At 43.1% G+C, this 23,072-nt stretch overlaps 1 protein-coding gene across 6 annotated transcripts in view; it reads left to right on the top strand.

Moving 5' to 3' along the window:
* The window catches only part of ERICH2 (glutamate rich 2), a 31,012-nt gene extending 8,287 nt beyond the window's left edge, over positions 1–22,725 (top strand). For 4 of the 6 annotated variants that reach the window (XM_028750026.2, XM_028750069.2, XM_028750033.2 and 1 more), the window contains 10 exons: positions 1,347–1,380; positions 1,629–1,677; positions 3,553–3,589; positions 4,738–4,821; positions 6,067–6,149; positions 10,473–10,565; positions 13,407–13,597; positions 14,695–14,752; positions 15,981–16,052; positions 16,442–22,725. In XM_028750026.2, coding sequence (XP_028605859.2) covers positions 1,347–1,380; positions 1,629–1,677; positions 3,553–3,589; positions 4,738–4,821; positions 6,067–6,149; positions 10,473–10,565; positions 13,407–13,597; positions 14,695–14,752; positions 15,981–16,052; positions 16,442–16,566 — 826 coding nt within the window. In that variant the 3' untranslated portion in view covers positions 16,567–22,725. The remainder of the gene's footprint in view (positions 1–1,346; positions 1,381–1,628; positions 1,678–3,552; positions 3,590–4,737; positions 4,822–6,066; positions 6,150–10,472; positions 10,566–13,406; positions 13,598–14,694; positions 14,753–15,980; positions 16,053–16,441) is intronic. The other 2 variants (XM_028750053.2, XM_028750043.2) reach the window with 1 other exon arrangement.
* Positions 22,726–23,072: the final 347 nt, after the last annotated feature.

The following is a 23,072-nucleotide window of genomic DNA, read 5'->3' as shown; positions in this document are numbered from 1 at the left end:
AAATAAAATAGGGAACAGTTCAGGTAAAGAGGATTTGTCAGAGGAAAGAGACTTCTCTAACTCCCCCTACCCATATTGACATCAGACAGCCCCAACTCACAGCCTCAAATGTGCTCACCTGGGTTTCACTACACTTTCAGTATTGCTACCATTCTCAAATTGGAATGAAGCTAGTTTGCAATGAATCGCATGAAAGCACAGTATTTTTACAAGAAACTACAGGATAGCTCTAGATTGTTGCTAATTCCATGTGTGCATGGATTCAAAACCTAGTGGGGCAGTGCAGTGGAGATGGTCGTGTGCACAGCCTAAATCCAACTGATTGAATGGAACTTACGTATATGGAAGTATTCTTATGACTACAACTGAAAGACCAGAGTGCATGTTACATGAAAATACTGTAGCACATGTACAAACTATTTTTAAAGAAAAGCTGTGAAGGTCAGTTGCCTGTTCTGAACAGGGTCCTGAAGAACCACATACATAGCTTATGGGTGAGCCAGGATCCATATTTGTCACTAGAGACCAACACAGCCTCAGTAGCTCAGAGCAGCTTTAGCTGGTGTGCCAATCATAACCGTCCTTGGACAGGGATAGCTTGGCCACAGTGGTCCATACAATGATAACCTCAGGGTTGGATTGTTGCATCATGCTCTGTGTAGACCCATAAAGCTGGTCCACAAACTACAGGCTAGTGCAGAATGCTGTGACGAAGCTGCTATTCAGAGCAACCTACCTGGCAGCATGTAACATGGCTGTTTAGGGATTTGCACTAGCTGTTAGTTAGCTACTGGCCAAGTTTAAGGTTTTACTATTGGTGTATAAAGCCCTTAACAGCCTTGGGCATGTTTACCCAAGAGACTGCCTTTTCCCATTATCATCCTGCCTGAATACTTAGGGCATCAAGTAAGGCCATTTTATAGGTGATACATGCCCTAGGAGTTCATTTAGGCAGAGGTGGAAATAGTGAGAACCACAGGAGGAAGAGATCACATCCTCTTGGGATTCACTATATATATAGGAAAAGGAAAGCTGAGTGTAGTGGATACATATCTTGTACTTTTAAGAAATATGATTTCAAAAAGCTTAATGAATTGCTGGTTGTGATCTCATGGTCAGAAATACTAAAAAAAAAAAAAGAGCAGAAAATAAATAAGGTAGCATGGTGTTCTGTAGTGTAACAAAGCTTACTGGACTAGCCTACAATGCTTTGGTTGTAATGAATTCTTATACTCTATTGTGTCAAATATGAGAAGTAGGCTAGGATTCAAGCTGATTTTTAAGCATTATATCATCTTGAATAATCTGCTCCTTATACATGCAACTCGTTTTATTGTCTTATATAGGCATAGTGGCTTAGGAAGGACTGATGTAATGAAGGTAAAAGTTTTTCTTTCAAATTTGATATATGTTTATCTTTAAAAGGAATTGATATATTGGTATTTAATGGTTTCTTGATGTGTTGGTTTTAATCAGTTGATTGTACTGATCAAGAGTCATATCTGTGTTTTAGTGTTTTATTGCAACTTATGGGAATTCTCAGTAGTCAGAGAAATCACGGTAAAGAATTTTAGGCAAAATTACATGGCAGGTCTTGTGGTTGGTTCTTACTTTTGTCTTAATTTCAGGAACAGAAGAACAGACAAAATGGAAGGTTGCATGTGTTTGGTCCAAAAGGTAAATCTGCTGAGCCTTTCAAAACTGCACTGATTTTTAACCACTGCTTTCCAACCACACTGCTGGGGGGGGGGGGGGGCTTAGAATTCTGGATGTAGGTACAGTGGTGCCTCGCAAGATGAAATTAATCCGTTCCGCGAGTCTCTTCATCTTGCGGTTTTTTCGTCTTGCGAAGCACGGCTATTAGCGGCTTAGCGGCTATTAACGACTTAGCGGTTATTAACGGCTTAGCGGCTTTAAGAAAAAGGAAACAAACTCGCAAGAACTCGCAAGACGTTTCGTCTTGCGAAGCAAGCCCATCGGGAAATTCGTCTTGCGGAACGACTCAAAAAACGGAAAACCCTTTCGTCTAGCGAGTTTTTCGTCTTGCGAGGCATTCGTCTTGCGGGGCACCACTGTACAAAGGTGCTAGTAGTTTAGAAAATCATAATTAAAACCATGACAAAGCTAGTCTTTATTTATATGTCAAAACAAATTGCCAGTTAAAGAATAGAAAGCATTCTTCTGTAAGCATTAGTAAATTATTTGGTTGATTTATCTGATTTCATTAATTAGATAATCCCCAATGCAGCTTACATAAAATAATGCCTTGGAGAACTTTGTGGCTATTTCTGCTCTTTCTGGCACATGGCTTTGCTCTAGAATAGAATCCTTACTTTCTTCTCTCTGCCCTCCTGCTCCAGCTTACAGCACTTTTTAAGGTCTGTGGGCATCAGAGACACAGAAGCCAGCACAGAAACTGGGTCACAGATGAGCAACGGTGGTTGGAACATCAGTTGCTTCCTGACCTGTGTGCCACTTCTGTTGCCTGATCTGTGTACACAGCTAGATATTACTGTATTTTTCGCCCCATAGGACACACTTTTTCCATTCCAAAAATGAAGGGGAAATGTGTGTGCATCCTATGGGGCAAATGCAGGCTTTCGCTGAAGCCTGGAGAGCTGAGCAGCACACCCCAGGCTTCGGGCAGATGTCCACAAGCCTTGGGAGCCCGGCGGGAGTTCCCGCCAGGCTCCCAAGGCTTGCGGATAGCAGCCTGTTCTGGGGGCTGGGGTCGGGGAAAGCTCGGGCTTCCCCCACCCCAGCCCCGCGCCTGGGGGGAAAATATTTTTTTCCCTTTATTTCCCCCCCAAAAAAAACAACAACTAGGTGTGCCCTATGGGCCGGTGTGCCCTATAGGGCGAAAAATACGGTATGTTAGTTGTGTGAACACTGTTATCACATACATTTTGTAAGTAAATAACCGTGTGGGGCTGCGATAGAATCAGGAGGGTGGGGAGAAAGAGCTATGTTCCTCCCCCCACCAAAAAAACCCCTTTCCCCTAAAATGCCTCCCTCCTTACATAGTCACCCATGCTGCTTAGCATCCCAATTCTGTTCAGGGGGCCTGCTGCTGCTGCTGCTGCTGCTGCTGCTGCTTTTTTAAAACATATTTTAAATGCCTGCACACTAATTATATTCATTCAATTAAGATCACATCTAATTTGGCCCTTATTCCTTTCCCCCAAATAAATATTAAGACTAACCTATTCATTCCAACTGTTGCATGTTGATCAGCCCCAGCAGTGACTGGAAGCCCTTAGCCAATAGTCTTTTAATCAGAATTGGGCTAATGAGCAAAAATTGAGGGTTTTCCATGTGATTTTTTTTTTGAGGAAAATTTGCCTTGCAATGGGGGGAACAGGCTAGAACAAAACCACTTGCTCAAAGAGATGTTGTAAATTGTTAATTGATGTTAAGAAAAAAATGAGAAAGTATATTACATTTATTGCTTAGTTAAAATTTAAAATTATTGTTCTATATATTTTTGGGGGGGAGGGGATAATCTGAATGTGCATCAGTTGAACCAAATATTTCAATTTATTTTGTTTTTAGAAGAAGTAGTCCTTGAACCCGTTCAAACAATTCCACGGTAAGATCTTTATTGTGCAGCTTGTATAGGATCTGCCTTCTTAACCAGCCAGAGAAAGATAGTGCAATTATTTGTCATAGATTACACAATCCTTTGCATGTTTACTCACTTATGTCAGTGGGGCTTACTTCAAAGTAAGTATACATGGGATTGCAACCTCTCTTATATTTAAAGAACTAGAAACACATATATTTCTACTTTAACCTTTTGGTTGTCAACATGGATGTATATATCAGTAGATAAGTACTATCATTACTCTCCCGTAAGTTGGGCTTTCTTTCCAAATAAGTATACTTCTCATTGCGACCCAAATATAAGTTGGGCTTTCTTTCCAAATAAGTATACTTCTGAGTGCGACCCAAATTTCAAATATTAAGAGGGTACATAGGCGCCGACTCCATGGGGCTTGAGGGGGCCCGAGCCCCCTCAAAAATTCGTTTGGGGGGGCTCCGCCCCCCCAATAATCTCCGGCGCCCCTCCAGCAGAGCGCCATCGCCGCCCCTCCCCCAGCCCAAAATGCACAGGGAGGGGCGGGCTGCATGCCTCCTGCCCTCCCTCCCGAGCAAAAGCTCCACCCAATTTCCTTTGGAGCTGATTAATAGGCGCAGCACGCTCTCCCCTATTCGCTCACGAGGAGGAGGCGCCACTTTATTTGCATATTCATGAGCTTATTTATTATTCATGAGCTTTCCCGGGCCCCCCCAATATTTTTTATAAGTCCGCGTCCCTGAGAGGGTATTCCAGATGATGCAGTCCAATACTGATTATTGTTGGTTAGCTGAATCAAATTCTTTCAGTTTGAGTTTCACTGTCAAATAAGCTGAGGTTCTGTAATAATATATCCTTGCTCTATAGTGCTGCATGTTTTAAAATAAGTTTTTAGAAGAAGTTGTATTGATTGCTCCCCAGCTTGAATCATTTATTTTATGCACATACTCTTATTTGACTTGCTCCTAATTCAAAATCAGCCCTTGATCTTGGCTTCTCAAAATGTACTTGAATACAAGAAAAGAATAAATAAATAAAAGGCTGCAGCAGTTGGTTAGAATCTGCATTTTAGTGGAATTATTATTCTGCAGTTGATGTCAAAACTTTTTTGTGATGGTTCTTTTCCTTCCTTCCTTTATTATTTTTTTGAACCAAGGCAGCATGGGATGTGGAAATGAATCTATAAGCAGACCTTACACTCCATCAAAGCAGATCTTGTTACGTGCAGCTAAATCCGTAGAAAAGTAAGTCTCACTTCATTTGCGTTCTTAATTAATTTCATTATGAGAAGAAATTGCTGACAAGCTTTTTCAAACAAGCAACCACTGTCCTATTGTAGATCCCAACAAGTTCTTGAGGCATGTGTGGAAGAAAGTGTGGCTTGGTCTGTGTTATTTTGCTCATCATGGGGTGCTGCCTAAACACACACACACATGGTGAATTATTCCTGCTCCAGCTGTGACATTTAGAAGCACAGAGCTCAGTTACCATGCTGAGGGCCTTTGCACCTTGATCGTCTGTAGCGATTGGTGACGTACATTGATGGTGTGTTCTGCATGGGATGGGCTTCCAAATGTTATAGGCAGGAATCTCTTTATCACAATATTTTTGGAGGTTTCTCCATGGCAAATGTAACACGTGCAGCAGCCTGCAGTCAGCCACTGGGAAATACGAAATTCGTTCTTGTCACTCAAGATTAATTGGCAGCAGATGAGCAAAAGATAAAGTTGAAAAGTCATAACAAAGAGGTTATGCCGTTTATCCAGGAGCTCCATATGGCTGGGTGGCGCTGTAAAGGTTTGCTTGCCATCAAACTGTCTCAGTTGTTTTTTTCTGAATCGTTTAGGATTGTTTCAGCATAGAAGAGAATGAGGCGGTCTGTAGCATTTGTGGAACTCCATGTAACTTGAGCTTGTTCTCTGCACAGGGAATCATTTGCATACTTGCGCTGGCACAAGAATCGGGCAGCTCAGTACCAAATTAGATATGATGTTAAATTCATTTTTGTATCTAAAGCGCACACTTTTGAAAATGCAAATTACTGCTGCGGGAGTTGATAGTTATAAGAGACCAGTGCAGGCAAGGAGAAGAAGCTTAACCCTTGCCTCACCACTGTAGTCCCTATTTATTTCAAAAAGCATCCTTCTGGAGCTGCTATTTGCATTAAGAGGAAATGCAAATAGCTTCAAAAGGGTGGTTTTTCAATCTCAAGATTGCAACAGGAGGGAAGTCCCTCCCCTACTTCCTGTGATTCCAGTAATTATCAGCCCGCCTAATAGCTATTATTTGCATTTTAAAAACATGGATATTAAATGCAAATGATGCCTTTAACATCAAGTCTAATTTTGTTTTCAGATAACTATTTTTACTGGATACCACTCCAGCTGTATTGAACCTGGCATATACCTGAAAGCATATTATCTCTGTAGTCTCAAAAATGTATGATTTCTTTTTTTTGTCTCCCCTTGGATAACACTCACAATATTTAGGGGGAATACTTTTAAAAGAATTGCAAGAAATAAAAATCCAAAGATGAGTGTAAGATTGCCTGACCGCATAGAAGAAGAGACAGGTGAGATTTATGTTGCATATGTTTATATTTATATATATATATATATATATATATATATATATGCTTTCGTAGATTTTCACGGGTACAGGAATGCAGGTTTTGGTGTCCTCGGGTGTCTTCCCGTGTAAAAGTTGGGGTGTCTAGGCGACGTTTCGACGAGGTCTCACTCGTCATCTTCAGGCTGGTGCTTTCGGCTTCTTGTTACTGGAACAGAGCAGGATCTCAGTGTTTGAGTTCCTATAAATACTGTTGAGGAGGTGTGGTGTATAGCCTCCAATGTTCTGGGCAGAGAGGAAGTTCCCAGGCTAGTGTGCCTTTTCTTCTTTTGTTCCTTAATTGCTTGAGGGATATCTTGAGTGATTTCTTGAGTGATATCCTGAGTACCACTTAGGTGGGTCATTAGGTGTGGATTAGTTGCTAAAGCCTTTGTGTCTTGACCTCTTGAACTTTGTGAAGAGTTTTTCTGAGAAGATGGCTGTACTGCACTTAGTTGTGCTCTGGCTTGGCTTCGTGTATAGGGGCGAGCTGTGGTTTTGTGGCCTGTGCCAGCCAGATCTGTGTAGGGATTGCAGGGGGGTGCAGCATCCGGAGGTGCCACCATGGTTTGGCTACTGGATGGTGTCTGTAATTTATCTGTGGAGAGGGTCTGGGTTTGGGTCTGGTGTGGTTGATTGGTGATGGCGTTCTGTGTGCCTCTGGATCTGGTGTCAGTTTTTGTGGGGAGGGCTAATTTCCAGATGTCTGGCAAGCGGGATGTGTCGTCACGCTTGTTCATGTTGTGAGGGTGAGACCCAAACCCAGACCCTCTCCACAGATAAATTACAGACACCATCCAGTAGCCAAACCATGGTGGCACCTCCGGATGCTGCACCCCCCTGCAATCCCTACACAGATCTGGCTGGCACAGGCCACAAAACCACAGCTCGCCCCTATACACGAAGCCAAGCCAGAGCACAACTAAGTGCAGTACAGCCATCTTCTCAGAAAAACTCTTCACAAAGTTCAAGAGGTCAAGACACAAAGGCTTTAGCAACTAATCCACACCTAATGACCCACCTAAGTGGTACTCAGGATATCACTCAAGAAATCACTCAAGATATCCCTCAAGCAATTAAGGAACAAAAGAAGAAAAGGCACACTAGCCTGGGAACTTCCTCTCTGCCCAGAACATTGGAGGCTATACACCACACCTCCTCAACAGTATTTATAGGAACTCAAACACTGAGATCCTGCTCTGTTCCAGTAACAAGAAGCCGAAAGCACCAGCCTGAAGATGACGAGTGAGACCTCGTCGAAACGTCGCCTAGACACCCCAACTTTTACACGGGAAGACACCCGAGGACACCAAAACCTGCATATATATATATATATATATATATATATATATATATATATGTATATGTATATAGAACCTATGCAGTTCTGTGTTACTAGACTGCAAACTAGGAGAGTAGAGTTCAAATTATCCCTCAGCCATGTGCAGACCAGATCCAAGCACTGTTTGAGAATATTGATTTTCTAGATCCATTTCAGTTGGGGGTTAGGCCCAGTTTTGCCATCGAAACTGCTTTGGTCATGATGACTTCTGTCAGAAGAGAGACAAAGGAAATGTGTCCTTGTAAATTCTCCTCGACCTCTCAGTGGCTTTCAATGTCATCAGCCATGGTATTCTTCAGTAATGCAACAATAATGCATCAGTGGTAGAGTTAGACTGGGCTGTCCATAAATCACTCTGCCTTATTAGTTGTTCTGTGATGCCTCCCTAATGTCATCACATTACCACCATCTGGAAGGGCAGTCTTGCACTGTAATGCAGCTAAAGTGGGACGAGAAACAGCAACCCAGGAAAAATTGTGTTAGGTAAAGTTGCAGGGTTTCAGCGGGAAGTTACAGGAGGGGCACAGATTAGAAACAAAAGCAGTATACCACCAGGTAGCCTTTGCAGGTGCAAACAGTATTAAAAGACAAATAGTGTATAAAGGTAAAGGGACCCCTGACCATGAGGTCCAGTCGTGGCCGACTCCGGGGTTGCGGTGCTCATCTCGCTTTATTGGCCGAGGGAGCTTCCGGGTCATGTGGCCAGCATGACTAAGCCGCTTCTGGCGAACCAGAGCAGCGCAAGGAAACGCCGTTTACCTTCCCGCCAGAGCGGTACCTATTTCTCTACTTGCACTTTGACGTACTTTCGAACTGCTAGGTTGGCAGAAGCAGGGACCGAGCAACGGGAGCTCACCCTGTCGCGGGGATTCGAACCGCCAACCTTCTGATCGGCAAGTCCTAGGCTCTGTGGTTTAACCCACAGTGCCACCCGCATCCCTCAAATAGTGTATAATTGCCCTAAAACCACCATAAGCACAAATCATAATGAGTGCACCATAGAAAAGATATCTAGAAGGGCCCCAAGTCAAACCATTGGCTCATCTAGGGCAGTGATTTGTAGCTGCTTCCCATGGTTTGTCAAGAGTCTTTCCCACCTTTCCTGGATTCGCTTAGTATCAAGCCTGGGATTTTCAGAATGCAAAGCATGTGCTTTATCACTGAGCTATGACCCCTTCACACTTGAAAGTACCTTTGCTGAACATGATTCATCTTGATAAAGTGGAATCTACGTGAGCAACAAGCATTCTGTATGCTTTCCGCATCAAGAGGGAATCCTCGCCAACTGTCTTTCCTTTGTCATCATTTATTTTGTAGTTCCATTTATTTTGTGTTCTCTCTACCTGCATTGATAGGCCATATCCCAGTGGCAGTGATGCTCCCATGAAGCATTTTTAAGCGTGTCGGTGTCCTAATAATCTCTGCAGAGAGTGTGAGAGCACTATTCTATGTGCTTACTGAAGCTCTGCGCACATCAGAGCAGGAGTAGGATGCGGGTGGCGCTGTGGTCTAAACCACTGAGCCTCTTGGGCTTGCCGTTCGGAAGGTTGGCGGATTGAATCCCCACGACGGGGTGAGATCCCGTTGCTCTGTCCCAGCTCCTGCCAACCTAACGGTTCGAAAGCGCGCCAGTGCAAGTAGATACCGCTGTGGCGGGAAGGTAAATGGTGTTTCCATGTGCTCTGGCTTCTGTCACGGTGTCCTATTGTGCCAGAACCGTTTTAGTCCTGCTGGCAACATGACCTGGAATCTGTCTGTGGACAAATGTCATCTCTCTTGGCCTGAAAAGTGAGATGAACACCGCAACCCCATAGTCGCCTTTGACTGGACTTAACCATCCAGGGGTCCTTTACCTTTCCTTTCCTTTCCTTTCGCTTACTTCATAAGTTAGTTTTCATACCTGCTAAGTATTCAATGATTAATTTGCTTTGAGACACCCATATTACAATACAGTGGTGCCTCGCAAGACGAAATTAATCCGTTCTGCGAGTCTCTTCGTCTTGCGGTTTTTTCGTCTTGCGAAGCACGGCTATTAGCGGCTTAGCGGCTATTAACGGCTTAGCGGCTTTAAGAAAAAGGAAACAAACTCGCAAGAACTCGCAAGACGTTTCGTCTTGCAAAGCAAGCCCATAGGGAAATTCGTCTTGCGGAACGACTCAAAAAACGGAAAACCCTTTCGTCTAGCGAGTTTTTCGTCTTGCGAGGCATTCGTCTTGCGGGGCACCACTGTATCTAGTATGAATTATTCTATATTTTTATAGATTAAATTTTTTACAGACTATAATAGGCTAATTGCCTATAGATTGTAGCATGCAGTTCAACAAGTGCTTCTCTAATAATAATAATAATAATAATAATAATAATAATAATAATAATAATTTATTTATTTATTTATTTATTTATTATTTATACCCCACCCATCTGGCTGGGTTTCCCCAGCCACTCTGGGCAGCTTCCAACAAAATATTAAAATACAATAGTCTTGTCAAACATTAAAAGCTTCCCTAAACAGGGCTGCCTTCAGATGTCTTCTAAAAGTCTGATAGTTGTTTATCTCTTTGACATCTGGTGGGAGGGCGTTCCACAGGGCGGGTGCCACTACCGAGAAGGCCCTCTTCCTGGTTCCCTGTAACTTCGCTTCTCGCAGCGAGGGAACCGCCAGAAAGTCCTTGGCGCTGGACCTCAATGAAGGAAGATGAGGACTGTATGGACATTGTAGTTTCTGAGTTGAATTCAATATGAGCTGACATCGTGCACTTTTTTCTTGGCAGGGAAAAATACATTTCTGTTACTATATGCTAGCTTCATTAGACTATCAAACATGTTGTTGAAATATGAAATAGTATGGATTTCTCTACCCTAAAGACATAAATTTGAGGGGGGAAATATTGTTGCTGTTGAATTGCGGTGCATTTTATCTCTTACTTCTGCTTTCTCTTCTCCCAGAAATTCATAATGATCAACAATTAGAAACTGATTTACAGAGGCTGAATCATGAAACTAAGATAACTGAGGTGAAGACAGAATTGGAAGTCAATGGTTGGTTCAAACAAAATATATTTCATTTATTAATCTCTTTCAGCTTCCTTGGCTATAAATTATGTCTAGATTTAGTTAAGCATAATATCAAAAAGGTATTTTCTTGATTGATAGATGCCATTAATTTGTGTGTTTCATCTTAATTCGAACCTCATGGATATAGTGTAAGCTTCAGTGAAAGGTACTACTACTAAGGAATACTACCTTGTCTTTATTGGTGCTGATCTCCTTACTAAAGTATGCTTTAGCCCAAAATGTAGTCTTGTTATATTGTTGTTTGTTTGTTTTTCATAAAATTTATACACTGCTGGACCATAAAAAAATTTCAAGCGGTTTACGAAAGGTGAAACAGCAAAATCAAGAAAAATCCACAACCGTACTTTAAAACATACAAAAGTTAAAATACTAAAGTAGATAAAATTTACTTCCTAAGCATCTGGGTAGGCTTGTCTACACAAGAATGTTTTTATTAATGACGCGCACTTCACCCCAAAGTCCCATGGTGGGTTACAGCGTTAAAAACCCAATATTAAAAGCAGTTTAAACAACTTACAATCACAAAAATAAGGTGGGTCCTAAAAATATCCTGTCAAAAGTCAGGATAAAGAGATGGATCTCCAGCATTTGCCAGAAGCTGTTCAGTGAAGGTGTCAGATGCACCTCTCCGGGGAAGGAGTTCCACAACTTAGGGGCCGCCACAGAGAATGCCCTCTCCCGGGCTGTCACCCTCCCCACAAGCCTCTGGGGGCTGAGGAACTACCAAGAACGCACCCTCTGCTGATCTCAGCACTCAGTATGGTCTGTAGGGAAGATTTTTTTTCAGATATTATGGTATTGGGGGAGAGATTCTGGTCTCCCCATAGCAGCATTGCTATTTTTGGAGCTGTTCTTGTAGCATCACAGATAAAGCAATATAGAGGCATTGCTCACCTTAACTTTCATAGTTCTGGGTTGTTGTTTTTTGTTAATTGCAGACATAAAAAGGGGAAGCCTAATACATGTTATCTTTATCTTAAAAGGAGCATTCTCTTTTGAGTAAGTGAGAAAGCAGATTGCCTTCTCTAAGATGGTGTCTGCCACTTATGGGGATACATGAATTGGGCCACCATCTTTCAGTTTCACTGTACCTTTATTTCTTCTATTATTATCATTATCAATAGCTGACAGGTAAACTGTTGCAAGTGGTGTGTTTTTCCTTCCTTTAAGGAAATTCTGACTTTTAAGGTGCAGTTGCTCAACGCGTATAGCCCTTTTCACTGCCTTCGATTACATCTTTGTGAGCTAACTCTCATGTCATAAATTGTATGTGATGTCGTGGCTCATCAACCCTACTAAATAAAAGTCCAGGCTCATGTGGATTTTAAAATTTGGGAGTGTCATGTGAGGACTGACTAGGCTGGCAGAGGTGTAGCAAAGCAATGGAACCAAAGATACTTGGTATGTGAATTTCATGATCAAGACAGGAGGAAGAGATAGCAGTACAGATTTGGCAGAGCTGTCAAGAAAAGAGGAAAGATTGTTTGTTTGTTTGTTTGTTTGTTTGTTTGTTTGTTTGTTTGTTTGATATACCACCCTATACCCAGAGGGCTCAGGGCAGTTGTATAGAGATTATGTGGATTATGTCACTACTAGGCATCTAAAAAGGATTAATGGGGTACACATCCTGGATTGAATTTAAATGGTTTTATGTATAAAAGTTCTTTTGTCTGTTCTGAATCTACTGCCATTTAATGTTGATAGATGACAAAATACGGGTGGGGGGGTGGAGGAGGAAAAAAATCTCTTTATATACTCTTTCCACACAATGATATATTTATAAACCTCTATCATATTCTCCTCAGCTGTTGGTTTCTAAGCCAAATAACCCCAAACACACTAATTTTTCCTCGTTGTGGTTTCAACTCCTTAATTATTGTGGTTGTCCTACTGAAAGCAGGTGTGGAGCAGTGGGTAGACTGCTGCAACTGAGCTGAAGAAGCATGGATTCAAATTCAAGCATGAAGTGTAGGGCTCTTGGGGAGATAAAGTAGCACAACCCTTAGGGTTGGTGCCTCTTTGGAGAAAGGACAAAATAAAAATATGATAAAATAAATCAGTGGGATCTAAAAATGCATGGATTTGACTAGATCATACCCTGGGGGTTTCATTGTCTGTTCACACTCTCTTTATTCTATTAATCATATATATGTTGAAATATTATTTAACACAGGATATAGAGAAATAGTAGTCATTTAGAAAGTAGCCTTATGGCTCCTTAAAGACTAGCATCTCACAAAGGGGATGCTAAACCATGAATACTTATGCTAGAATGAATTAGTTAGTCACTAAGGTGTCTCAAGGGACGCGGGTGGCGCTGTGCGTAAAAGCCTCAGCGCCTAGGGCTTGCTGATCGAAAGGTCAGCGGTTCGAATCCCCGCGGCGGGGTGCGCTCCCATTGCTTGGTCCCAGCGCCTGCCAACCTAGCAGTTCGAAAGCACCCCCAGGTGCAAGTAGATAAATAGGGACCGCTTACTAGCGGGAAGGTAAACGGCGTTTCCGTGTGCTGCTCTGGCTCGCCAGAGCAGCGATGTCACGCTGGCCATGTGACCTGGAAATGTCTCCGGACAGCGCTGGCCCCCGGCCTCTTGAGTGAGATGGGCGCACAACTCTAGAGTCTGTCAAGACTGGCCCGTACGGGCAGGGGTACCTTTACCTTTAAGGTGTCTCAAGACCCTCTGTTGTTTTTTTCTGCTGCATGGCTAGCCCCTGAAAACTTTGGAAAAGGTAATCTAATTGGTCACAATTTTGCTTACAGAAATGTTTATTAATGCCTCTTCATCTATAATACATTTTTTTGTGTAGATGAAAAGATGAAAAATTCCGCAGTTGTTGAAAAGCTACCCAACGGTGAGGTCAGTACTGAGAAGCAAAGGGAAGGTGTAGCTAAAGAAAATGCCGACAAGAAGCCGCCAGAGAGTTCAGAGGACGAAAATAATGAACAAAGTGACTGTGAAGTTGAAAAGAGAGTTGCACCGCTGCAGTTAATGGGAGAGGTACAAATCCCCCCCACCCCCCATTAAGTAAACAGATGTTCTGGCAAAACTAGCCTTTCCTACAGGAGGAGTAAAGTTTTGAATTGTTGACCAAAATATTATTTAAAATCTAGATAATTGTAAAAGAGGTTAGATGCATACAAGGCTGATTCTTAACAGAGCATAATAAGCATGACTACAGTTAATACATCCAAAATAGGGGTTTTTTTGGTTAAATAAAAGGAAATAAGTCGAAATAAGTGGAAGTCGAATGCCTTGTGAATCGAACGTTTTGGCTCCCGAACACCGCAAACCCGGAAGCGCGTCTTTGGAACCTGAACGTTTGCCGCGGGTTCCACAGCTTCCGATTGGCTGCAGGAGCTTCCTTGGTGTCCGAATGTTTTGGAAGTCAAACAGACTTGTGGAGCGGATTAGGTATGACTGTACTTACCACTCTAGACAAGAAGCCTCTAGAAGAAAACAGCCTAGAACATAAGAGACTCTTCCTTCCCAGTGCTACATTGATGCATGTAGATCAGGGGTCAGCAACCTTTTTCAGCCGACGGCTGATCCACCGTGCCTCAGACCATGTGGTGGGCCGGACTATATTTTTTGGGGGAAATGAATGAATTCCTATGCCCCACAAATAACCCAGAAATGCATTTTAAATAAAAGCACACATTCTACTCATGTAAAAACACCAGGCAGGCCCCAGAAATAACCCAGAGAGGCATTTTAAATAAAAGGACACATTCTACTCATGTAAAAACACGCTGATTTCTGGACCGTCCGTGGGCCGGATTTAGAAGGCGATTGGGCCACATCCGGCCCCCAGGCCTTAGTTTGCCTACCCCGATATAGATCGTCTGCAATTTGCACAGTCTTTGTGATTATTTAGGTCACTGCAGATGAGTTGGTAATGACATACGATGCGTGGAGGAATGGATCTACTTGACAAAATGTCGTGCATCATGTGTCCTAAGTGTGAAAAAGTTGTCATGCTGAAGCTGTTCAAACTGGACTTTGCAGCGCAGGATCAACACCCTTGAGTTGACTTGAGTGCAAGTTGAGTCATATTGGCTCGTATTTGTATTAATCTGCATACATTTTCTTTATAGTTTCTGAAGGCAATAATGGAGCAGAAATACAGCCTTGCGAAAAAGCTTTGTCAGATGAGTAAGTTCTGCAAAGGGTTTTTTTCCCCTGATTGTTTCTCCAAATCTGTTTCCTAAGTTGTGACATTCCATTTAGTACAGGGGTGGGGAACCTTCTCCAACTGGAAGCCCATTTTGACAATCACAGTCAAGAACTCCATAGTGCTGTTCATAAGCCCTGACAGATGCCTCGCTTGGCAAGGAACAACCAGGAGCACACTTTAAGGCATAATTGCTCACTTGCGGCCTCATGATGTTGGATGAGGAGCAGGTGAGTGTGGTATGGAGAGATGGCCTCGTGGGCCAAATTGGGACCCATGCCAGGCCTCATTAAGCCCACCAGCCGACAGTACATTATTCTGTTGATATACTTTGGACTGGTGTTTATGTAGGAGCAAGTTCTGAAATTGCCACACTACTCAGGGGCTTGCAGGCTCCTGGATTCTTTCTGGAATGGTTTGCAATAGAGAGATCAAGAACCTGTGGCTATGATACTCTCTCTATAGATATGATTGTCTTTCTGCATCCACAGGAATTCTTTTTTTGGGGGGAGGGGAGTCTCAAAGTAAACACTCCACATAAATAAACATGCATAACAAGAATGTTCGGACCGAGCGGGGATGAGGCCTCAGTAGACATGGCCTTGGAGTAAGAAGAGTCTGCCCCAGCCTTTTAGTGCTACTTGTTTCAGTATCAGAAGCTTAAATACTGAATAAGCATGATGAATGAAAAGTGAAAGGCACAGAGGAGAATTGGTTCCTTCTGTTTTCCTGTTTCAACCACTTCCTGTATAAATTAACAGAATGGTAACTTGCCAAACCAGATAATAGCATGAGGTACGTTAATCTCATTTATATATAAAAAAAGTTAATAGCAGCATGGGGGCTCTGATGAAGATTATGACCATGCCACATGGGGAAGTGGTTTTTTAACCTCTTCACCACAGACTTGATGAAAATTGCCACCCGCAAACTATGTGCCCCCACTTTGCATGCCATATTCATGATTCTGGAAAAGAGTGAAATGCTTTTGTATGTTTCATGTTATCATCTGGTTTGCCTTGATGAAACATATTGGCAAGTAATTTCTAGGGTGCTTCCAGATCAGAGTTTGTTGTTGAATCGGAGGTACTTTTATGAGAAATATATTTGCACTTCTGTGAAGTAGGACGAGCTATTATTGCAGATTCCCATTTTCTGTTTCATCCTATAGATATCAATAATGTCTCCTCCTTCCTTATCAAATTCCAGTTCTGATATATGAACCAGAAAACCCTGAGGCCCTGCAGTTTCTTCCACTTATTGAGAAAAAACTAGTATTGGGTAAGTCCTAAGACTGTAAATACTAATACTATTATACAATTGAGAACTATACTATTTTTTTAAGCATTTTTACAGATTAGTGTAGATCCAGCCAAGGAATCTGTCCCTGAGCTCCTTTTGGCCTTATTGAAAGACGTCATTCCAAGAGGTCCCTGTCCATTGCTTCTTCCCTTAAGATATAAACACTTGCTGGATTCAAGGAAAGCAGCACCACTAGCAAGTAACATGGGAAGCATGCAGAAGGGCTGTGGCTGATGCCTGCCCCCAGAAAGAGAATGGAGGAAGGAAGATGGGAGCCCATGATGCAAGCCAGGAAATGCACAGATTACTCCCTGGAAAAGGAGTTGCAAGAGTGACTTACCTTTGTATCGTTTATATTTCCATGTTAGAAAGCGAACGTGCTGCTAAAGAAGATGAGGAAACCAGTGAAGAGAGCAGTGAAGAGGATAGCAATACAGATAAAAGCGACACGGAAAGTGAAGCCAGTTCTGGAGATTCTGATAAAGATGCTTAGAAACTTGAAGAGACCACGAACAAGTGTGTTCTTAATCATCTTTTCTTTGAAATGCACATATTAAAATGAGCTGGAATAGTTCAAAGAATCCTACCCCCAATTTTTTTTTCATGTTTAACCTTGCTGTCAGTGCTCCCCTGTTTCCATCATGCTGTTATTGTTACTGGCCATAGGCAACTCCTGAAAGTTTTGTCGCTGATGAGCAATTTGTGAGGTGAAAAGCTCCAGGGACTAAGATAAAAAGTGTTCCGTTCTGTTGATTCTAGTAGCCTAAGCTTCAGGGCTAGCTGAACACACCTCTTCTTGTTACAAGACTAGTACAGTGTGTTGGCATACAGGACCGGAGGTTTATTGGTGTTGAAAGTACTGTATTCATGCAGATCTGTTTCACCATCAAATCTAATGTGCACCTCAGTTTTCAAAACCTTGAAAGCAAAAAACTATTTGCTTATGCCAGCAGTGTTTTTCAAGCTTGCAGTTGAATCTAATGCACCATCAAATCTAAGGTGCACCCTAATTTCCGTGACATAATTTGGGCAAAAACGGTGTGCATTACATTCAAATAAATAGGGTACAATGCAAGAGTCCTGAGGGTGCCAGGTGCAACTTTTTGCTGCAATTTCTACATCTCATAACGACTCAGCTCAGCACCTATCCTCTTACTCTCATTTCTGCTCTCTTCCCTTTCAGCTGTACTCTCTTAAAGCACTGGCATTTGTAAAAGCAGTGCTGACAGAGGGGTGGATATTTGGGTCTGTGGGGGCATTTGTATGCAACAATTTCAAGAAGTTATGAGAACTCCAGGAGACTGCAGTATCCATTATCACATTATTTTTCAGCAGTTTTCCTGGGGCTTGGTTCGAATCCCCGTGACAGGGTGAGCTCCCGTTGCTCGGTCCCTGCTCCTGCCAACCTAGCAGTTCGAAAGCAAGTGCAAGTAGATAAATAGGGAAGGTAAACGGCATTTCCGTGTGCTGCTCTGGTTCGCCAGAAGTGGTTTAGTCATGCTGGCCACAGGACCCAGAAGCTGTACGCTGGCTCCTTCAGCCAATAAAGCGAGATGAACGCCGCAACCCCAGAGTCGGTCACGACTGGACCTAATGGTCAGGGGTCCCTTTATCTTTACCATTATCAGCGAGGCAGCATATTTCCTTGAGTTACAAATGGAACTGCAAACTTCAGTTGGTCGGTGTTCTCTCTCTCTCTCTCTCTCTCTCTCTCTCTCTCTCTCTCTCTCTGTGTGTGTGTGTGTGTGTGTGTGTGTTATATAACCCCAATTAATCAAGCAGCAAAATTATACCAATAGAAAGTTGTTATTTTATCTGTGAAGGAGTCGCTATCAAGATTTTGATCAGAATAGCACCAAAAGCACATCTCTTTCCAGACATTGTCTGTTACAGGCTTCCTCAGCCTCGGCCCTCCAGATGTTTTGAGACTACGATTCCCATCATCCCTGACCACTGGTCCTGCTAGCTAGGGATCATGGGGGTTGTAGGCCAAAAACATCTGGAGGGCCAAGTTTGAGGAAGCCTGGTCTATTAGCATTAAATGAGTCCTCTTCCCATCTCAGTGTAGGGGTGCTCTGCATAAAGTGCTATATACCGTATTTTTCTCTCTATTACACGCAGATTTTTTCTCCTAAAAAGGAAGGGGAAATGTCTGTGCGTGTTATTGAGCGAATGTGGGGGGGTCCCTGGAGCCGATTAGGGGAGCGCAGGAACAAAAATCAGCAAAAATCAAATCGTGCGTTGCGTAGGAGAGGGAAACCTGAAAAGAGGAAGTTGCTGCTTTCCTGCATTCTGCCTCAGGGTCTTACTGCCCACTCGCTTGTGTTTCATTGCTGTGTTTGCTCAAACGGAACAAAGAGCAGGCAAATCCCCTCCCCTCCAGGCAAGCAGAGGGGAAAGCAGAGGTCTTTCCTTCTAATTCCTCTCCGTGCTCCTCGCAGGCAGCCAGAAAACATGCAGGAGAGAGAGAGCTGGCTTCGGTTTGGGGAAACTTTTGGCTTTCTTTGCTCCCTCCAGTTAAATCCCTCTCCTGCATTCTTAGCCAGCTGCTTCTCTGCACACCGCTCGTGTGCTCCTTTTCCCTTCTGTGTTTTTCCTTCCCTCCCCACTTAAAATGTAGTTAAAAAGCATGGATCCACATGGATGCTCAGGATATTTGGATTGGGCCACCCCAAATTCACCATCAGATCACATAGCAGCCTGCCCCCCAAAAATCACACACCCACTGTTGCCTGGGGCTGCAATGGTGCAAAAATGTGGTTAAAAAGCATGGATCCACATGGATCCTCAGGATCTTTGCATTGAGCTACCCCAAATTCACCATCAGATCACATGTCTGTGGCCACAGCATGAAGCACAAAAATGATACATCCACTGTTTCATTCAGAATTTTTCTAAAAACGATGTGCGTGTTATGGTCAGGTGCGTGTTATAGAGCGAAAAATACGGTAATATAAACTGTTTCTTAAGGCACTGATAAACCACAGTGTATTTTTGGTAGATCTGTTTTTCTTTTTTCCTCCCTTCCCTAGATAGGTTGGGTACAATAATTCTGAAGCAGGTCTGTTCTTAGCCCATTCTTCGATTCCAATTAGACGTTCCAGTTCTCAGCCTGTAAGAGCTTTATATGTTGTTGTATAGCGGTGACAGCTGGAAAGCTAGGAGTAAACTCTAGATTATAGGCCTGGTCTTCTGGGACAGTATGATCCCAGTTCACTCATGATTACCAAATTGCCAATGTAGAAACCTCATCAGGCCACAGATCGGACTTGCCTACAGGAGCAGCACCATGCACAGGTAAGGAACCATCTAATTAACTACAAGTTTTTCAACTGCCACCACCTTATAAATGTGTGCCAAGAGAGATACCATCTAATTAACTACAAGTATTTCAGCTGCCATCATCTTATAAATGTGTGCTTAATTTTAGAAAAAGAATATTCAGATTTAAAACATAAGTGTACTTAATGTCAGCTCTGAGATTGGCACTTTTAAACTGGCATGGCGTTCTTTGCATTACCGTTGTGCCAGAGGTAGTTTTCAAATAAAAATGTCTATTTTTACTTCTTTGGCTGTAAGATCAGCATGGGATCTGGAAGCCTAGCAAAGTATCCTGTAATTCTTTGATGTTTCTGGAGCATTTTTCTTGAAACATCACAAATCCACCAGGAAAGTTCCTATAGTTACATAAAACTAAAATTTCTCAACCGTGCTGCTCTTTTAGAATTCTGGAGGTGTTGCTTATTAATATTGTTCATACTTGTTAAGGAAATAATTGTCATTGTGCTCAATGTATTTTTACACAGGTAACAAATATTTCTAGCAACTACCAGAGGGAATGCTTGTTCCCTCCATACAGGTGCTGAATGTCCAGAGAGCTCAGTTGTATGAGGAAATATTAAAGATAAAGGTACCCCTGCCCATACGGGCCAGTCGTGTCCGACTCTAGGGCTGTGCGCCCATCTCACTTAAGAGGCCGGGGGCCAGCGCTGTCCGGAGACACTTCCGGGTCACGTGGCCAGCATGACGAAGCTGCTCTGGCGAGCTGGCACCAGCGCAGCACACGGAAACGCCGTTTACCTTCCCGCTATAAAGCGGTACCTATTTATCTACTCGCACTTAGAGGTGCTTTCGAACTGCTAGGTGGGCAGGAGGTGGGACCGAAAGACGGGAGCTCACCCCGCCGCGGGGATTCGAACCGCCGACCATGCGATCGGCAAGCCCTAGGCACTGAGGTTTTACCCACAGCGCCACCCGTGTCGCAAATATTAGGAAATATTAGGCCCAGACTATTACTTTCTTCTTGAGTAAAAAGTGAATTTAAAATATTTATCCGTCCTCCTCCTCCTGTAATACAAGTAGGGACTCTGAAACATTTCTCAGGGGAAGTAGGGTGGGTTGGACTCCAGTTTCCTTTCCTCACTGCAATACTTAAGGTAAGCCCCCATACTACCTAAAGGATCCTTGGGGATTAGAATTGGGGTTGTATTGAACTTGAAATGTAGACTTGTCCCTGGAGAGCATGTGTACCAACTCTGGTCTTCTGGGACAGTATGATCCCAGTGCACTCATGATTGCCAAATTGCCAATGTAGAAACCTCATCAGGCCACAGATCGGACTTGCCTACAGGAGCAGCACCCATGCACAGGTAAGGAACCATCTAATTAACTACAAGTATTTCAACTGCCACCATCTTATAAATGTGTGCCAAGAGAGAGACCATGTTAAACAGAATGGTGAATAAATGCATAGATGAATTAAGCCACTGTGAATTACCAAGAGAAGTGAGGGGCAAGTTGTCAGGGAGCTCAGTGCAGGGTGGGAGCAGAGATTGGCTCCACCACTGTGCATACCCGCTGCTGAGTTCCCTGCGCCTCTCCCATCTTGCAGAAACAGCGAGGACATTTGGCATCAGGAAAACAAGTGAGGAACACTGCCTTGCTCAACAACTTTAAAATCATTTTTAAAAGCTCAACATCTTCAATCCTAAAAAAAACACTTCATCAAATCTGGCCCTCTTTAAAAAAAAGTTTGGGCACCACTGCTACTGGATTAACCTACCTCACAGAATTGTTGTGAGGGCAAGGAGGGATACTGAATGCTCTGTCTTGAGAATCTTGGAGAAAAGGTGGAATAGAAATCCAACATAATTATATTAAAAAAAAGGAACAGGAGAGAGGAACCTGGAAGTTGCTGCATTTGGTGCAGCTTCAATGATACCTGTTATTCTGTGGTGTTGCAAGGTCTTGCCACTGGATGAGTAAACCGGCAGGCAGCATTGGTGAGAGGGGGCTGGGAAGGTTTTTCCAACAGGTGCATGTAGTGGCTGTTGGAACAGATAGTTGCTACAGTCACCTGGAACCTTTTTACCATATGGAGCCCATACGTGCAAGATCCATATATTAACTTATTTCAATATGCCAGCAATTGCTATTCTCAACCCTTAAAGGGTAAAGGTACCCCTGCCCATACGAGCCAGTCTTGACAGACTCTAGGGTTGTGCGCCCATCTCACTCTAGAGGCCGGGGGCCAGCGCTGTCCGCAGACACTTCCGGGTCACGTGGCCAGCGTGACATCGCTGCTCTGGCGAGCCAGCACAGCACACGGAACGCCATTTACCTTCCCGCTAGTAAGCGGTCCCTATTTATCTACTTGCACCCGGGGGTGCTTTCGAACTGCTAGGTTGGCAGGCGCTGGGACCGAGCGACAGGAGCGCACCCCGCAGCGGGGATTCGAACCGCCGACCTTTCGATCGGCAAGTCCTAGGCGCTGAGGCTTTAACCCACGGCGCCACCCGCGTCCCATTTTCTCAACCCTTGCTTCAGTGTAACTAGGCAGGGTCAGAAGGTTATCGCTACTCCGATCAGTAATTATTATGTGCTGTGTGCAGAAGCTAAGCCTGATGCCTTTTGCAGCGTGTGACAGTTGTGAGGTCATTATGGATGCATTCATGTTGGGGGAAATGTCAAACTCGACATAACATTTATAGGACCACATAGTCCCGATGCATATTTATATTGACATAATGGGGCCTTGGTGTCTGTACAAGGTGTTCAGTGTGATTCAAGTGTCTGAATCTGAGAGGTAGGAATCATCACTCTCCAGCAATAAGAAATGTAATGTTTCAAATTGGTTGAAGACCTCACATATTGCAAATTTCTGAACAGTAATTAAATCTTTAAGGAGTTCAAAATCTGATATTGAGATATAGCGCCACCTGGGGGAAAGCTCATGTCTCAGAAAACACTTTAAAAAAAATGTATTTCTTATATAATGGGTGTATAATAGTTCTGTTGGTTTTTAGTCCCACTTTTTATTTATCGTGGATTATGCTGAAATCTGTTTCAGCAAAAGTGCTTTGCTTTAAACTGTTATTTATGAAAAGCGATTTGTAATTATCAATAGCATTTCTGAGCGTTTTATTTTCATAATAATGGCTTGTTTTGGGAGACCCATAAGTGAGGATATTATTTGCATAGGCTGCTGTGGCCTTCCCTAGACATTTACTCAGAAGTTAAAAGCTTCTGCAGAATCAAATGCTGTCATTCACATCTAAGAACTGCTTTCTTAATGCTCCTCCTTAAGTCTGTGAGTACTCTAGCCGAAGTGTCGTGTGTTTATACTGGGCAAAAATAAAATTATTAATAATAATTACGTTTTTTTAAAAGTACATTGTAACATTATTTGAATGTCCCATTCCTGCCGTGGTTAAAAGACAAATAAATCTGGAAGGGGGCATTAGCCTTCAGATGGGAGCAGTTTGGGGATATGTTGTTTTGTATTCTAGTGAGTGAAGTCTTTGATAAGGAGGTGCCTCTCAGTGCTCTGAGCACAACCCCTGGTTTCGAAGGACCAGCTGCCACCATGTGGGGCACTTTCTGTCTGCAAATGCATTAGTATTTAACCAGCATTCCTTGTGGCTGTGGCTGCAGTGCTTCTCTGGCCGTGGCCTATTTCTTTTTTTCCTATCCATGAGGTCTGACGTCCAAAGAGGACAT

The sequence above is a fragment of the Podarcis muralis genome, chromosome 1 (assembly GCF_964188315.1).
Source record: "Podarcis muralis chromosome 1, rPodMur119.hap1.1, whole genome shotgun sequence".
In the NCBI taxonomy this organism is placed as follows: domain Eukaryota; kingdom Metazoa; phylum Chordata; class Lepidosauria; order Squamata; family Lacertidae; genus Podarcis; species Podarcis muralis.
Note: the sequence above shows the minus strand (reverse complement) of the source record. Positions and strands in the feature narration are given on the sequence as shown.